Below are 19109 nucleotides of genomic sequence, written 5' to 3' on the forward strand. Positions count from 1 at the left end.
GCCACCTTCCACTCTCTTTCTTCTCAAATCCATTTTAAAACACATCTTAATTGTACCAAATTGACCAATTTTTCAAGTATAAACCTCTAATTCTATCATACCCTCAAATTCATAATTAGTTTCAAACACATTTGATTTTATAGAATTTCCAACAACAATAAATTTAGCACATATTCAATAAACAAATTAGTATAAAGCAAATCAGGACAAGACTTCTAAATATCCATCATACATCATACAACTCATCCACACAATGTATTCAACATACATATAACTAAAAACGACAAAAAAACCAACATATAAGTTTCTAAAAAGCCATAGCTTCCTTCACCTTAGAAGACAACCCAACAACTCGGAAAGTTCCAAATTGCCTTCGAACTCATAAACCCTCTACATCAACCTAAACACACCATAAACATGTTTGGATCGAGCCGAAAGAGCCACTAGTTAGCAAAAAGTGAAATGAAACCCTTTACATTAATAGAAAAAAGGCTGCATGCAAAGAAAAAACATATTGAACATTGAATGAGACTGAAATTTCGACTTACCCAAATGGAGAATCTATTCGATTAGACTTGACGAGGGCTTCACAAAGATTTAGAAAATGTCCTTTGTTCAAGAAAAAATGGGGTGGGGGGGGGGGGCACTTGAGTGACTTCACAAGGGAAGGAGATGAAGAATTTTAAACAGGAAATTGTTTGAGAGAGAGCAACATTTTTTCTTTGGCTAAAAGTTTTCAATGATTTAAAAAAAACAAAAAGGAGTTTTATTTTATAAAATAAAACAAAATTTTACATTTTTCTTAACAACAAAAAATTTTGTCTTCCATAATTAAACTTACTAAAGAATAGATGTGAATATGACTTCCCCATGTCCTCCTCTAACTTCCAAGTAGAGTCACATGTGTTTTTATCTTAGACAACTTTCACTATATCGTGGACTTTACCTCAATATAATAATAATCATATTCATATTTATAAATAGTTTCATTTAGCTTACAAACTTAAAGTAAAACATTTTTCTCATTTCTCTTACTAAATGTCTTGATGACAATGAAATGCCTTTATTTCTTAATGAAAGTATACATTGAGGTTTTCTTTTGAAATTCAATTCTAATATAGAGACAAGAGGTGTCATAATGAAGAGATTATTAATGTAGAAAAATACTCTAAAAAAACCTGCAAAAACTTAAAAAAAAAACTAAAAAAAGAATACTCGAAAAAAAAACTCAAAATCTAGAAAAATAAAATATTAGAAACACAAAGTATAATGTTACTTTTTTTTTTCTTAATGAAGAAAGGCATATTTTCATTACACATATGCGTTTACTTCTTCTATTTTCTTCTTATAAAAATAAAAATAGCAATATTATATTGCATTTGTTATAGCATAAACATCATTAAAAGCAACTTAATCGCATTTTTGCAATTAATTAATAAGTATATTCATATTATAATCAACCTTATAGGTAGACATTACGTTATTGTTATAGCAATTAATATTGTATTTAGATATCATACGGTTCTAATACAAACCAATGTTATATATTATAAGTTTGGAGACAGACCTCTTCACTTCTTCACTTTCACATTATTGTTGTTTTTTATAATAATTTATTATTAGACAACTTTTTTTTAGATTGTATCATTTAACCAATAAAAAATCACGGAAATTGAATCATAATTAAATTACAACATTTATATTACTACACTTTATTTAAAAGAATTACACTCTTATTATTAATTATAATTTTTAAAAAAATTATTTGAAGAATTAATATTAGAATCAAAATTTCAAATAATTACTATAACATTTAACAAATTTAACAAATGTAAAACCTTGTTTTATTATAGAAAATCAAACTCCTTTTTTGTCTTTTTTTTTTCAAAGCAAAAACGCAACTTCCTCTCCAACAGCTTTCTCTCCAACCAAGTTTTCTTCTTGAATATAAGACATTTTTTCAATTGTCACAAAGCTCTCATTAAGATTTAAATTTCAAAGTCACAAACCAATTTCGTGATAGAGCGTTGAGCAATGATTTATATCATTGAGCTTCACACCATGCAGTGTTTCTGTGAAATCTTAATTTTTTATAGTTTTGTTGGTTTTAGTTGCTTATACGAGTTAATTTCCAATGGTTGTAGTAATGATATGAGTTACTATGATTTAAGAAATTTCATGCCAAAAATCCTAGTGTTGTGTTGCTTTAGTGTATGAATTGATGTATGGATTTAAATAAGTATGGATTTAAATAAAAAGATATCTTCATACTTTGATAATCATTTATATTCATTTATAAAGTAAAATGTGATATATGTTGAAAGTAACAAAAAATACTAGTTTAGAAACTTTTTTTTTCTTAAGATACAAAAGAGGTTAACCTTGTGTGGTAAGATAAAATCCATTAGTAATAACTCTATAAACCGTACAAATCAATTAAATAAAATTATTTAATATAATAATTATATTTAATTGAATGAAATTTTCACATATAAAATCAAGTTGTAATAATAAGAAAAAACATAGAAATAAGTGGTATCATAAATATATAAAATAAAAACATATGTTTATGAATAAGTTTCTATTAGAATTTTATTAGTTGTCAAAATAAAATCTACAATAAGAACATATGTTTATGAATAAAAAAAAATATTAATAAATATAAACATAAGGATCATTATAAACATATTCCTTCTAATAATATGATTATTATTTCCATTAATATAATATAAAAAGAGATAATATTTTTTCGTACCACAATATTTCACACATTTTTAATGTTGTTTATTTTTCTTGTCTGAAAGCGTATAATTCGTATTAACTTTGTTACTGGTCAAAAAATTATCTCAACTATCAAATAATAAATATACTAATTACTTAAAATAATTCCATTCCATTTATAATTACATTATTTTTACATGACAAAGATACAAACATTAACATAATTTATTTGGTATAGTTAAAAAAATATTTATTTAAATTTAAGAACAACAATTAGTTTTTTTTTTTAAAATTGAAACTATAATCATGTTGAGACGGAGAAGTAAACTTATCATTATATAATTTAATAATACTAGTATAAAATTCCTTTACTGAGTAGTTCTATAAGCTATTTCCTATTTTTAAGAATAATAATAAAGTAACTTCCAAAACACAAGTTTTTTTTTAATTTATATTTTAAAATTTTCCGTGCATGTTTGTTTTGTCTATCTCTCAAAATGTATAACTAAATAACTAAATCAAACTTCAATTCAATTGCATTCATAGTTCATTTATGATCGTAATTCTACGTTGATCTGATCCCAACTCATTAATAGTCCAAAGTCCAACGTGGAAATTTGAGTCACACAGCACAACCTTGGATCCAACACTTTCACCTGTGTCTCAAATTCCATAATTCAATCAACCCCATTGTTCTTATCAGTCTCAAGCTCGGATTTTGAGTGTAAAGATCTGTGCTTTGGCCATGGAGAACTCGGAGAAGGTGGTGGCTGTGATCATGGTGGGTGGGCCAACCAAAGGTATTTGAAATCTTTGCATGTTTTCTGATCAAAGTTAGTGTCTTTTTTCCAGTTTTGATTTTGGGGTTCTCTTAGTATCTATCTTACATGGCTTTGTTCGATTGTGTCTGCAGGGACCAGATTTCGGCCTCTTTCGTTCAATATTCCCAAACCCCTTTTCCCTTTGGCTGGCCAGCCAATGGTTCACCATCCTATTTCTGCTTGCAAAAGGGTTTGTTTCTTTGCCTCACCTCAATTACCCTTCTCACTGTTTCTCATCAAATTGAGGGGAAAATAAATTAAAAGGACTTCAATGTCAATGTTGACTTGCATACTTGTGTGTGTGTGTAATTACAAATGGTCTTCATTAGTTTAAACTCTAAAGTTCAAATGTGTGTATGTGCTATGCTTTAATCTATAGTCTAAAATTCAAATTAGATCAAGTTGGAAAATAAAAACAAAAAACTAGAATGAACTTCAATTTATGTGTGTATGTGTGTGCGCTCACGCAGGCCAGTGTATGATCCATGTAGCCAATCTCGTAATGAGATAATAAGACTTTATGGTTGTTATGCTGTGGATGTGTGTACTAAAATTTGATCAAATTGAGAATGAAAGACCACAATGAAATTCCATTTCAATGTGTGTGTTCTACATTAGTCTAAAATTCAAATATGATCAAATTGAGGGAAAGAAAACTAGAAGTAACTTCAGTTCAATGTTGACATGCATACTTTTCTGTGTGTGTATAAATGTCCATGGTTTCCATTTGTTGAAAATATTGAAGATCAGCTTAAAAACTGATGAAAAGGAGAGGAGAGGGGACGTGTGACTTACAAGGTGTGAAGTGTTTTTACTTATTAGTGTTGTCTTCTACAGATACCCAATTTGGCTCAAATATATCTTATTGGATTCTACGAGGAGCGAGAATTCGCTCTATATGTCTCTTCAATCTCAAATGAGCTGAAATTACCAGTAAGGTGACTAGTGCATTAATATGCAGCTTTAATAAGAGAAAGTATGCTTGTTAACTTTGTTAAATTCTGGACCTCACCTGACCATGGCTTATTACTGATATCAATCTAGATATTTGAAAGAAGATAAACCGCGTGGTTCAGCAGGTGGCCTTTACTACTTCAGAGATATTATCATGGAGGACAGCCCAGTTAGAAACACTACCCTTATCTGTTTTTGCCATTTTATGTTATATTGTTAATTAACATAGTCGCCACATTTTTATTGCAGTCACATATATTTCTGTTAAACTGTGATGTTTGCTGCAGTTTTCCACTACCAGCAATGCTTGGTAAGTATGTCGCTCTTAAACTGTGGTAGTTCTTCAGATGTATGTCACTACTGAAATATTTCTTTTTTTCTTTTTACAGATGCCCATAAAAGATATGGTGGGATGGGGACAATGTTGGTGATCAAGGTTGGTGCATAAGAAAATGGGTATACTTAAATAGCACTTAAAGTGGTAAAATCAGAGGCAGAGACAGACTAGGGATTAAGAGATCAATGCTTTTTCTATACACACAATTCACAGTAGGACATTATGGCATTGTTTTATTATAACAACTTCACCTACAACCTAGTGGAAAAAGGGCTTCATTGTTGTTCTGTCTATGGGTTTTCTAAATACATTCAGATTATACATATCTATAATGATCATTGCTGTGTTTCTTTACAAAACCACTTTCATTCTCTTTTTGGGGTTGTGGATGTCTTGTGTAGGTTTCAGCTGAATCTGCTAACCAATTCGGTGAGTTGGTTGCTGATCCAACCACTAATGAGTTGCTGCATTATACTGAGAAACCTGAGACATTTGTAAGTATTCGGTTTGGTTTGTTTCTCTTCATTTTCTTACTAAGAAAAAAAAAATCACAATTCAATTTATTATCTTGATTGGTATAATATGTGTATGTGTGCTCTGCTATTACACCTTAACAAAACTAATCACTGTAATTGCAGGTCAGCAATTTGATAAATTGTGGTGTGTACGTTTTCACCCCTGATATTTTTACTGCAATTGATGATGTATATATTAATCGAGAAGGCATAGGTTGGTCACTTTCAATCACCTTTTATATACTTTCAATCTTGAAAGACTTGTGTTGCATGAATTGATTCTCTGATACATAAGATTTAACTCGGTTCAACCTTTAGAATTTTAACTAATGAGTGTTGCATAGAAGTGGTATATATTATGAACCAAGAAGGCATAGGGTGATCTATGACAATTGAAGTTTAGAAAACTTCACTTATAAAAGGCTTGTGTTTCATTAATTGATTCCTGATACTGAAGATTGAACTTGGCTCTAACCTTCAGAAATTTAAACAAATTTGTATAAGCAGGTATATGATATGAACTGAGAAGACAAATTTTATTTTTATCATAATTTAAAAAGCTTCACCATTAAAAGGCTTGTATTCCATCAATTTGTTCCTTAATAGACAAGATTTAACTTGGCTTCAACCTTTAGACTTTAGACAACATAGGCACAATACACAAAATTGCAAAAGTTGAGAAATGTTGTTAGTAATAATGATTCTATTTCCAATCACTGTTTATATTGTTCCCTTATAGGCACACTCACACACATTTGGTAGCATATGACCAGCTCCTGTAATTGGTGAACCCATATAACTTTTCGCTCCAAATAATTTTCTTTATTTATTTGTAAGGGTCTGTGTTTTATTAGTACCTACCAGATGTTGCATACCCTTTTCATTGCAAGAACTATGCTGATAGGTTTTGAAAACGTTTGGGCAACTTAGGACTACAAAAAATATCTACACAAGGACTAAATCAAAATTGTGCGAATTGTATAGAGACCAATATATATCTTAATAAAAAATGTGTAACTACCATGTCATGTCACCAACAACTATTAGCCACACCAACAAGGGGAGAATGGTTTTATGGCATACAAAGGCTGGTGTCTATTTTGAAAACTTTTTCTCTTATAGGAACAAAAAAGATATAGAAATCAAATTTAAGTTGTGACAAGGTGACCCATGTAACGATGAAATACGTAGTTTAACCCATTTTATTCTGTCATTTATTATATTTCTTATAGTTATTACTTAAAAGAAAAATTGGGATGCTTCATAATGGAATATGATGAGAAAAGGTCCTCTGCATACTAAAGCTATCAAACATATTTTCTTTTTAACTTGGCTCCATTATATATGGTGTATTTGTAGCTTTACATATTTCTAACATCGATTTATGGCATTCATGTCTAAGAACTTGAAAATCTTTCATACCTTTTGGTTTTTTCACTATATCTACTATTGGAAATCCTACATAGACTAAAGATAAGGTAAATTTATAATATATAAGTGGATGCAAACTTCACCTAACCAACTAGTTTTGTAGAATTGAGTTAGGCTTAAAATTCATTTCTTAACATGGTTTGAGAGCCATAGTTATCCTAGTGAATTTTGTTGTTTGTTGAGTCTATTATTCCACCCACTATCGGATCACTCTTTAATGTCTAATCTCACGTTCAAATTGTATATGCCTCGACATGAGGGGGAGTGTTGGAAGTCCCACATAGACTAAAGATAAAGATAATTTACAATATATAAGTGGTGCAGATCTCACTTTTCAAACCAGTTTTGTAGGGTTGAGTTAGGTTTAAAGACCAGTTCTTAACATCTATCGACTTTGTTTGCTGTTTGGTTACATCATTGGAAATTGACTTAATTTATTGACACCTTTGCAGCTAATCTACGACGTCTCTCCAACTTTGAAACACTCCAATCTGCCTCAAGGTTGACTAATTACCATTTTTTTTTATTTTGAAAAGAATTCAAAACTATTTTTAATGGGTGCATGGATATTGGCTCAGATGTGAGCTAAATGTAAAAGAGTCTCTACACTTGACTATAATTTTCTCTTTTAGGGATTAAGTTAATCTTGCTCAGCATAAGACAAATATCTAGCCCTCATTGCTTTTCTTCCTCTACTTGTCACATTGGCTACATAGAATTCACCCTTTTCTTTGCACATCGTTTCCTCGTTGAAAACTACAATATCTTCAGAGGCTCATGGACACATTTTCCCTTCAGGAATATTCCTGCAGATTTTGTAAGACTGGATCAGAATATATTATCACCTCTAGCTGGGAAGAAGCAATTATATACGTATGAGACAATGGATTTCTGGGAGCAAATTAAAACTCCAGGGTAGGGTTGCATTGTATCTTAACACTGTCTCAAGATTTAATATAAGAAACATTATTAGGTTTAACTTATATTATACACTTACATGAACAGAATGTCATTGAAATGCTCAGAATTGTATCTTGCTCAATTCCGGTATACTTCACCTGATCTTTTGGCCAGTGGAGATGGTATTAAGAGTGCAACAGTTTCTGGCAATGTATATATTCATCCCTCTGCAAAAGTTCATCCATCTGCGAAGGTAACTCCATTGCCTTCTCAAAATAGTAAATACTTTACCTTTATAGACAAAAATTAAATTTGCTGTAGTATGCATTTCTGCTAAAGTCGTAAAGATTATATAGATCTGTTCTTGAAGGGAAAAAATACTTGACTAGAATTTATACAATATTTCCAAATAATTGTTTTAAGGGTGCATTGATTCCATTGCAAGTTAGGAATTTATTTGTTAGGTTAAACTGTTTGTTGGACAGATGATGTTGGAAAGATTTTTATTCAGACTGTCAATCAAGATTGAATAAACAGTGCACATTGCATTATTGCAATTATAAAATGTTAGCTGCAAGTAAAATGAAAACAAATTGTGGAGAAAACCAAAATTTCTGTTTATATGGCCCTGAATAGTGATAAGAACTTTAGGTGAAAGACACCACAAAAGATAGTAAAACTATAGTATAGTTGGAGAACCCTAAGTCTTATGTAGACAATACTTTTTTTATGGGACTCACGCTTCATACCTTGCAATTGGATCCCAAACAAATACTTGACATGAAATATAAAGTAAGTTTTTCTTCTCTTCATTGAACAGATTGGTCCCAATGTTTCTATCTCAGCAAATGTTCGTGTAGGTGCTGGCGTCAGGTTAAGCGGGTGTATCATCTTGGATGATGTTGAAATTATGGTAAGGAACTGAATGGTTAGATGTGAATAAGTATTTACAGTGTATAAGAAAATGCAATTGTTCTTCTGACAGGAAAATGCTTTCGTCACAAACTCGATTATTGGATGGAAGTCATCACTTGGAAGATGGTCACATGTGCAGGCAAGTTCAGTACATTTTTAATTAAACTGGTGAAAATGTGAAAGAGCATAAAGCAAAAAGATGGAGAAAATTTTGAACAAAAGAAAAGTTCCATTTCAGCCATCAACATGTCTAAGGCATTTGAATTTTAACTTTTACAAGCACTCTTGCTTACTGTGGCTCACCTATAGTCATTTTAATGGTTCAGGCTGATGGTAACTATAATGCAAGACTTGGCACAACCATTCTAGGTACAAACTTCTGCTTTCTTAATTTGTTTATGAAGAAAACTGATTTACAGTTTTGGTAGGTACTTTTGGTGATGTTCTTCAGTTAAACATATAAAATTGAAGTTTTAACTTATTAATCTGTGTTGATCTTAATGAAAACTTCCATTTTGAAAATTACTGAGGTAAACTCTAATCTGGATTAGAAAACAATGCCAAAAGTGTTTAAAGAACTGTGTCCTATAAACACCATTTCAGTTGTGACCTTTTTCCTTTTCTCCTTTGTGATAATGATCATTTAGGGGAAGCTGTAACTGTTGAAGATGAGGTGGTAGTGTTCAACTGCATTGTTCTTCCCAACAAAACTCTTAATGTCAGTGTGCAAGAAGAAATCATCTTGTAATCTGAAGAAGGGAGTTTTACATCCTAAAAAGAGGCTTGGAGCATTTTGGTTTTATCATTTCTTTCTCTAATTTGTTTGATCTAGGAATGCAAGTTAAGTTTAGATACAACATACAAGAAGAGTAAGGAATTTTGGCTTAATTATGGAGTTATGTACATTACAATATTTTTTTTCCCTTGCTTATTTTATGTACACAAATGGATCAATGTGTAAATCACACTGTTACATCAATCCATCACTAAACTTTACATCATAAACTTAAACGTTACAGTTAGATCATGACTCCAACAGATATTACATGTTTGACTTAAACTTTACAAAGTTTGGATTGAACTTAAGTTTATAAAAACTACTGATGTTGTTTCTATAAAATTGAGGTTTTAAGTGAAAGTTTGGATTGAACTTAAGTTTGTAAAAACTACTGATGTGATTTCTATAAAATTGAGGTTTTAAAAAATTTTGATGCACTTTCGTAAGTTTCCTCTTAGACCCTCAGAGAGATCTATTATCTTTTCTGAATTATACTAGGTTATTTTTTGATTTTTAGATTATGAAATCCCCAATAAAAAAAATTCTTAAAAATGACTTTCAAATTATGAAATTCAGAAATTAAGTAATTTTCAGATTATACAATTTCGAAATTATTTTTAATTTTCGAATTATATAACTTAAAAGCTATTTACTTTTGAATTATGCAAGTCATTTTTAATTTCTGGATTATACACTCTAAAATAATAAAATGGAATGTTTTTTAAAATGGGGGTACAGGAAGAAACTTGCACTTGTAAAATGTAGAAAAGAATCTCCTGATACTACATGATAATTGCTTCTTGTACATCCGTATTTTCTTTTGTGCACCATTTTGTAGTGTGATGACAAAAATGATTTATTTTTCAAATAGTCAAATTTTCTAGGAAACTATTTCTGAAATGTTATTAAAAAGCTTTCAAGCTACGCGTTTGGGAAATATTCGGAAAATTCTGTACTAGTATTGCGAAAATAATTAATGACATGGTTACACCTCTTTTTTGCATACAATATTTATTACGAGGAATTGGTTGTGTGATTGATTTTGTAGAATTTGGTTTAGCTAAATTGATCGAAGCTATGGTGCAAAAGCTAGCTAGAGTATAATATGGTATTCTGTTTTGGTTTGAATGAGTCTTAATTATTTGCATTTAATTTGTAATGTCGACATCAATTGGACAATTATGAATATGGGTATTATGTAATGAAATACATGCATACCATTGTTTGTACAAACATTACTGAATCATGAAATAAGATATTAAAAAACTAATTAAATATTTATCTAATTATTCATTACAATATTGTTTTAACTCTATTATTTTACTTGTACATCTTTAATGATTCATTTCCATGAAAGCTGCAGACATTAGAAATAGGTCATAATAGGTCATTTTTACCCGCTATAGAAATATTTGCATTAACTTTTCTTTTTAAATGAAATATCTAGATATTGTTTATTTTTTATAGTATTTTTATCATCTTTTAATTTAATTATAAACAATTATTTTTACAAAACTTTATTATCGTATTATATGATTTTATACACGAATGATTTGGGAATTAAATAATACTTATTAATCTTTTAATTGTTAATACCATATAAATAATTAATATTTTAAGATTTTTAACACGAACAAATATTCCACACATTTTATATATGCTCTTTTAAGGTTAAATCAGTTATAAGTTTCTTATATACTATCATTTTTTTTTATTTTGAGCACCTAGTAAAAAAAAATCCAAATTAAGTATCTAATTTTTATTTTTTTTATCAACAAAAAACATATTAATACTAGGGTAAAAAAAATTATTTTTACAAGACTATTTACAAAACTTTAAAAAAATATATACCATGAAGGATAAAAGAACAAATCAAAAGATTCTAACTGTTATTCTAATTAAGCTTTCACATCTTTTTACTTGTGTCTCTACCATATGTCTCTTCCCTTTCCTTGCCTCCTTTGGTGTTTTGTTGGTGCAACTTCATATTGATTGTCTCACTCCAGCATGTTATTTGTATATTCATTCTCATCTCAATCAACATTAATTCACAAAATTTGTAATTTTAGCACTTTCATTATTCTATTTAGCCTTCTTCAAAGGTCTCAAAAGTGCTTGTAAAGAGCTTAAAGTACAAAGGCACTTTCTCTGGGACTCGGGGACTAAGGATAGAAAAAATAGGTTAGATTGAAAATTCTATGCAAATCAAAGGAAGATGGGGGACTAAGGATAGAAAAATAGCTTGGATTAAATGGAAATGGAAACTAGAGGTGGAAAACCAAGGTATGTGGAAAGAGGTGTTAGAGTCTGAGTATGAATCTTGGAAAAATTTAAATAGAGTAAATAATGGTAAAATTGAATCCTAATGGCAAAGAGATTTATGTATGGTAAGTGGATGCAACCAGCAAGGTAATTGGTTTGAAAATAGTGGTATGAAGAATAGATGAGGTGATAAATTTTTTTTTAATTTTTTTGTTCACTTTCAAAAAATATTTATCAAAAAGTTATTTCTTTCATTTCTCAAAAAATTTGGATCCAACATATTTATCATTTTTTATATTATCAATTAATAAAAACTGTGACCTATAAATTTAGGGATTAATGTTTATTTCTTTAACAAAACAATTTTCTGGTAATAATTAATATAGGAAACATTTTTTACATTTGTGTATTCCAATTGTGAATGTTTTTGTTTGGTTGTGTTGGTGGATTACGTATAAGAATGTTGTTTATGTTTTGTAACCGGAATGTTACCGTGTCTTGTGGGATGGTATTATCTAATTTTTATTTTTTTTAGTTTGTTTGTTATTTTAATACAGCATCTCTCAAATCGTCAAAATCAGTTTACTTCAATTAGTTGAACAGAATGAATGAGTTGTTATAAACTTCTTGTGTTTATTACTCTGATAAAAGATTTCAAGAATGACAAAGGTAAACCTATCATTTGCATGTACGACCATATGAAAAACCATCACAAAACTCAATACCATTGTCATAATCAAACATGAGAAATTATGCCTTTTGCCTTATTTTTTTTACCAAAATATACCAAGAAACCAAACTCAATACCAATGTCATAAAATACTAATTAAGAACACCAAAATTAAAACCGTAAAAAACATTATAGTATACCTTACCATAATTGTTAATGCAACGTACATTCAATAAAAACTTTCTATTATTGATTCCATGACCAACACCAGATAACAAAACCTGACAAACAAGTACTCAGTGAACTTTTGAAATTTGTCCTTAATGGTTATTTCATCCTTTTTCCAGATTAGATTATTTTAATAGTGGTGAAGGATAACAACTATGATTTTGCAAAATGTTGAACTCAAGTCAAAAAAAGATTACACTCTCCCTAGCACAGAGGTATAAATCTGTACATGTACCTAGTCTGTTAGAGACATGTTATACAATAACATACGTGGACAAAGCAAAACTCATCTTTCAGGTCCATGAAAAAGGTAAACAAATGCTACGGCAAAGCACAAAACAGACAAGGAGCCGCAGATGCTACAATATCTCATTCATGTTATCATAACAGCACTCAACAAAAGTCCACTGTCAAGCTTCCTCAACCAATGCAGCTCCTTTTTGCTTGGACATTCTCTTACCTGCACCAGTGAGAAAGCAGTCCAACCCTATCACCAATGGGGCAGTGCAGTTAAAAAATTCAGCAAAAAATTCATCTTAAATGAGTCCAAGAATTCCCTGTGGTTCAGCCTAAACCAGAAGCAGCCACTCATAATGAGTACTCTATTGTGGCCTCAATTCCAACTTGTAAGCTTGTATTTCCATTGGAGATATGGCCACATGCCCCTCTTGTGCAAGATCTCCAAATTGCTCTGAGAATCCCATCACTTCAGGGTCTTCATGCAAGAGATTCAAGGAAGTTGCTTTGGCTTTTGAGACTGTAAGATCCTTGAACATGCTGAACAGATTCACAGTCACATTACCCAGATTAGTGCATTGTGATCTTCCCTTCCGACAGTATGAAGAATCCCAATGTCGTCTGTGCAAAATTAGAGCGAATCTAGGACCTTCAAGTGGTAGCTGCAAAAATTTTAAAGGCTTGGGAACCTTAAAGTTCACTATGTGCAAGTCACACGGCAAGGGAGCAGCAAGAGGAGAAAATGATCTAGGTGGTGGCTTCGCAGACTTGTCCTGTGGTTTCTTGGAAATGAATGTATGTAATGGATAGTTCAAATGAGAACCAACACAGTGAGATAAAAGAGAAGGGCTGTAAGGGAATGGTGTGGAAGCCAAATTTGATGTGAAAGAAACATTGTTTTCCATGGTTAGATGGAAGACAACATTCATCACACGGTTATCCATCACTCCTTGTCCGAGACCCCGACCATCATCTCTTACCAACCGACGATCAAGCATTATCTCTAGCCATCCGTTTTTAAGGCTTGCCACACCTAATGATTGCCGGGAATGGACGGAAAACCGACGACCATTTGACCCCTGTATGAATGCAAGAGAGGGCAGAGGGTAGTAATTGCCTTGCAGAGGAATCTTGTCGTAGGTTTCTCTTCGGCTCATTTGAAATCCATTTAGATCTGAATAAAAAATCTTCTTGTTATCAATATCTGTTTTATATCTAACTATCAATTCCTTATCATTGAATTCATGGCCAAGGAGCTCAACATGATATTCCTTTTCAATGACGAACCCTTGGACTGTACTCTCTCCACTGTATATTCGGGTGCTATGAGAAATGGGAGCTTTCTCCCAAGTTGTCCTAGGATAAGAGTATACTTCCTGCATCAAAGGGCCTTCTGAGACCAGCAATTTCCCACCTTCTTCAATAATTGGCTGGGCATCACCATTGGGCTTGAACAAGTATGCCCCACCAGAACTAGAATACAAACCAATTTCCTCTCTTACAGTATTTGGGGAATTATTTTTTGAGATTATCTTCTGTAACAAACCATACTTTACATCAAAAGTTAGTTTATGATTCTGATTCTCAATTTCAACCTCATCAGCCTCTATTTTCACACAAGAATAGGGTTTAGGACAGGCAATTGAGTTAGACTTAGAGAAGATTTTCAACTTTGCAGGCTTGGCCTTTTCACACTCATCAAAACCATTGGAAATATAATAAGTTTCCAATCCCAAAGCAGGAACAGAAACTTCCCAGTAAAGTCGATGTTTCCCAGTAAAGATCTTACTATTATGATGCTGCAGCTCTGGCAAAATTTGGCTCTGAACACAACTCCAGTTAGAGTCAACAACAGTAACATCAGGACTGTCAACAACTAGCATCACAACTTCTTCGCTAGTTTGCTCCAAAGGATTAAAAAAAACCACTGATTGGTAAGAACTCTCATGAACACCAATCACTTTATGCAATGGCTGAGCATCATATTTAGATCTGATTATTGCTGGCTCAAACTGGGAAGGACTGTGATCTAATTTATCGTAGCGGATTCCAAGAAGAGCCTCAACTGCCTTGGACATAAAAATCTGCAAGTCCAGTAAAGAAGTATGCATGCGCATTCCATAGTCCATAACCACGTGATCTTTTGCAGTACCAGTTACACCGTCATGATGCTGAAAAAGAGCCAAGTTCCTTCTAGCAGCTGTCAACTTATAGGAAAACCCCATGGCAAACTTTTCACAATGTGATCTCCTACAGCAGCTAAGTATTAGAGCTACCATCATTTCAGTGGCACGAAGTGTCTGTTCTAGTACCCTATCAACAGCCTTGAAGAAGGGTCGTGAAACATAATAACCGCTCCAATAGTCTTGTTGCCGATCAGAATAAGTGAAAAAGTCACCTGATAGAGAAGGAAAACCTTCAACCAGTCCAGATCCTATTTCACCAGGAAATGAGTAATTTATTCTCTCTGCTTCTTCACGCAGCGTTACAAAGTAGTCCTCCAAAGTACCAAACTTTGCCTCTGCATTCAAACTGGGGTTTGAATTGATATAATCAAACAACATTTGGTAATTTCTGAATTGTGCTTCTGCTTCTTCGATATTAATATACCGAAAATCATCTCCAAGAGGAACAAGAAGTGTATTGGTTCGGTACAAAGTTGACTTTTTCCTGTATTGATCCAGCAATTTAAGAGCTCTTTCCTGAACATTTTCCTGAGTGGTCTCCACAGGATATTGCCCCCATGGACATTGTTCATAAACAAAACCCTGCATGCGTGCAAAATCAAACTGACAACAAACAGCAGGTTCTGGGCCACATGTATGAGGTATATCATATGAATAAAAGGGCATCATGTGGACAAATATATCAGTGGTTTCATCTGTGTCCCAGCTTTGACGCCATATGTATTCTAACTTTTTATGCCATGCAAGCTCCTTCTTCACCTCATAATGAGTTCTCTGTATAAGCATATTGTCAAAACCCATGCGACGGAGAAGATATGCCATGGTAGACGAGTAGCCAAATGGATCTATAGCCCAAGAATTTTTTGGAACAAAACCGATGGTGTCATTCAACCACATATTCCCCTCTGTTACCTGTTACACAATAGTCTAAAGATTAAGGACACACAAAATACACCCTAAAGCAAAAAGATCATAGTTTGATATGCACATGAAATCACAAACACATGGACAAGCTGAAACAAGGAAACATAATTTTCTCTTCTAATGAATGAATACCATGTTGCCCAAACTTGAGAATGCAGTCCAATAATAATGAGTTTAGGAGTATTAAGAAAAGGAATGCTCACTAGAAATTTATAGTATACAAAGTACCCTAGGCTTTATGTGTTATTGAAACTTATTTGACATCACTGTTTACAAGCTCTAACTTGATGCTTGAGATAGCAATTATAATAATAAACTAAATTCATAAAATACAGCTCATACAACAGAATATTGCACGTAAAACAAACATGTTGGTTTATATGTGTGTCTGAGTGTGTATGTATATGAGATGCTTTTGCATCAATCTATATAAGCACATTATAAGACCTGATTAAGTTACCTACAAAATGAGAAAAACAATGGTTTTAAATTTTGACCACCACTATATTATAGGTACATGATAAAATGCATTCCAACAAACTAACTAAAAGTTCTAGTTTTAAAATAATAACTAATAAAAAGTTGTAGAAATAGACAAAACTTTCAACATACCTGTTCAATTATAGCAAAATAATGGGAATTGGCCTGCAGGAATGAGAAAACCGTTAAAAAGTCAATTTTCCACAAGCAATAAAATCACCTGTAATCATATTTGTTTACAGGAATTTTCATTTGGACATTCCATAGACATGCATGTCCCTAGAGCATAAACTTCATTAAAAAGGGAGCAAACTTGAAGGTCCTAAATTCTAAAAGCTTAAACAACAAAACAATATGATGAAAAGAAAAGCATCACAAAACCTACCTTCCACAAATTCTCATGTCATAATAATTACCTCACCAGGAATGAAGTATCAACATATGCATACGTGCTATTAACAGTAAACAGGAAAAGTGTCAAAATCAACATAATATTACCTCATCATTCATCACCCAGCCACCTCCAACAATTTCTAACTGTCCATTTTTCACCAAATTGATGAAGGATTCCTTCATCTCATCAGATGCATCCCTCCACCATCTCTCTAAGTACGACATTTCCTCCCATATGAACTTCCGGCGAGAATCCTACATACCCCGATCATCCAGTCAATATTATAGCAGAACTTTCTCCAAAACACAAGAAGAGAATAAAAGGAGCTACCTATGGAACTGACAGATTTATCAGCCCCATTTCGTTGAGGCTTATATTTTCCTGCTCTACATCCTAACATGCAAATGTTACCAAATTAAAAAATAAAAACAGTACTTTCAATGTCTACCACTTTTGTTATCACATGCACTACCAGTGCGTAATCAACTGTTTCAAAGCAGCAAGTTAACTACTTCAATCCAGCAACACAAATTTACTCAACTACTCTGTTGTTCATTCAAGTGGGGCACTTGTTAACTTAATCACCATAATCTAATCAAACATTTAAATAATAACATTATAATATTTAATTTCAACACATACCATTTTAGTCGTAACATGCAGTGCCCTATCATTCATTCTAAGCTTCAAAGTGCTTAATTAAGTAGTTCAAACGTTCAACCAAGAAAAAATTGTACCATATAACCTCCCCCAGTTTCACTGACAACATAAGTCACAACCCACTAACACAAAATCTACTTGGTCATGGTAAATCACTCAACAAATAAACTAAAGCCATATCCACACGCACCTCACATCACTTCTCATGAACCAAAATCCAAACTTACTTAACCAACTGCAGACACCCACATAAAGTGTTAACAATCATGCTTTGTTAACGAAGAAGTTTTTATATCGCCAACTAATCAGAAATCATCCTTAATATGACTTTCAAATTCACTCTATCATGAAGGTCAACAGACTTGTCAAACATGACAATCTGTAATTGGATCATAATGCTATAAAGTGTCAACAAGCTTATTTCCACAGATACATAGACAATACACTCTACTATGAAAGTCAACAAACTTGTCATACACAAAATTTGTAATTGAACGACAATGTATACAGAGTTAACAAACCTATCATACATGGTGATCTAAGTTAAGTCGTCGACATAAGAACTCTTTACACTGTCAGTAAATAGCTTAACAAATCAATTAAGCCAGCTTGTAATTGAAAGACAGTGTATACGGGATCAATACTAATACTCTGAGTTTTAGTAAAATTTCTCTCCACAACCCTCCATTTTGTAACCCAACACAAACTCTCAAGGGTATGTTTAAAAAAACGTTACACTTACACCTATTGATATTTGAAAAACAGTGTAACTTAATCAATCATTTACAATTCAGAAAATATAAACTCCAAAGCCCATAAAAAGCAAGGATGAGATATGACTTGACCTTGGTCAGTGTTTGCACAATGGTGTCAAGTATGTGTCTTGATTGCCTATCGTAGTACTCCTCCACAGTGAGCTTCCACCCAGGATCGTTGTGCGAGTGGGGCACCACGAACACCTTCAGCTTCTCCGCGTCCCACTCGTTCCCCCGGTAAGTCACGCTCCAACCCTGCTTCCACGCGCCGCCGTCAACATCCAAAAACTCAATTTTATTGTACAGCGCCTTGGTGGTGATGTCAACAGCGCCGGCACCGGCGAGCGCGCTGGTGTTCAAGACGTTGGGAAGGGGCTTCCGCCCAAAGGGCTTCCGGGCTCGTGAAGAGCGCGTGCGGAAGTGCGTGGCGATGGGTTTGGGGACCCCGAATCGGAGGAGGATGAGGAGGAACAAGGAAAGTGAGATAACGAGGCCAATAGTGAAGAAATTGGAAAAGATGAAGTCTGTGAGCCAGGCGCGTCGTCTTCCCTTTCTGGGTACCTTGGATTTGGGGTTGGAGGATGGGAGGATCGATGAGGCCCAGGGTGTTCGGCGAGAGGAGAAGGGCATGTTTGGTTTGGTGAATTGGGAATTGGGTTGTGCAAAAAACGAGGTTTTGGGTTGGTTTTGGTGGGGATCTGTGAGAAAAAGATGAAGAGAGGGTTTGGAAGGAAATGAATTCAAATCATGGGAGTTTTCGACCTGGGACTGTGTTTTTTGGGGTGTGTTTGTGTTGTGGAGTGAAGTGTGTGCAAAAGGAAATGCAAATGGAAATGGAATTCATAGGATATTTTGATGCTTACTTTGGAATTGTCAATGTGTTTTGGTTTTGGAAGGTGCCAATGTTGTGTTGTGTTGTCTTCTGTACTGCAAGACTTTGG

The 19109-nt window shown here is 32.9% G+C and overlaps 2 protein-coding genes across 2 annotated transcripts; one reads left to right on the plus strand and one right to left on the minus strand.

The window, feature by feature from the left end:
- The first annotated feature begins 3242 nt into the window (after positions 1–3242).
- Positions 3243–9616, plus strand: LOC124833973 (uncharacterized). The gene is made up of 15 exons (XM_047308552.2): positions 3243–3521; positions 3635–3732; positions 4380–4480; positions 4587–4665; positions 4746–4806; positions 4886–4932; positions 5235–5327; positions 5472–5562; positions 7232–7280; positions 7578–7694; positions 7785–7932; positions 8500–8592; positions 8665–8733; positions 8921–8963; positions 9242–9616. Exons 1-15 carry the CDS (start codon positions 3467–3469, stop codon positions 9340–9342), a joined length of 1245 nt encoding a protein of 414 aa, XP_047164508.1. The 5' UTR covers positions 3243–3466; the 3' UTR covers positions 9343–9616.
- A 3075-nt stretch (positions 9617–12691) lies between these two features.
- GMII (golgi alpha-mannosidase II) lies at positions 12692–19109 on the minus strand. The gene is made up of 4 exons (XM_047308554.2): positions 18259–19109; positions 16858–17007; positions 16492–16524; positions 12692–15867 (listed from the first exon to the last, which is right to left on the minus strand). Exons 1-4 carry the CDS (start codon positions 18796–18798, stop codon positions 13135–13137), a joined length of 3456 nt encoding a protein of 1151 aa, XP_047164510.1. The 5' UTR covers positions 18799–19109; the 3' UTR covers positions 12692–13134.

This window comes from Vigna umbellata, chromosome 4, assembly GCF_029865625.1.
Source record: "Vigna umbellata cultivar VRB3 chromosome 4, Vumbellata_1.0, whole genome shotgun sequence".
Classification (NCBI taxonomy): Eukaryota; Viridiplantae; Streptophyta; class Magnoliopsida; order Fabales; family Fabaceae; genus Vigna; species Vigna umbellata.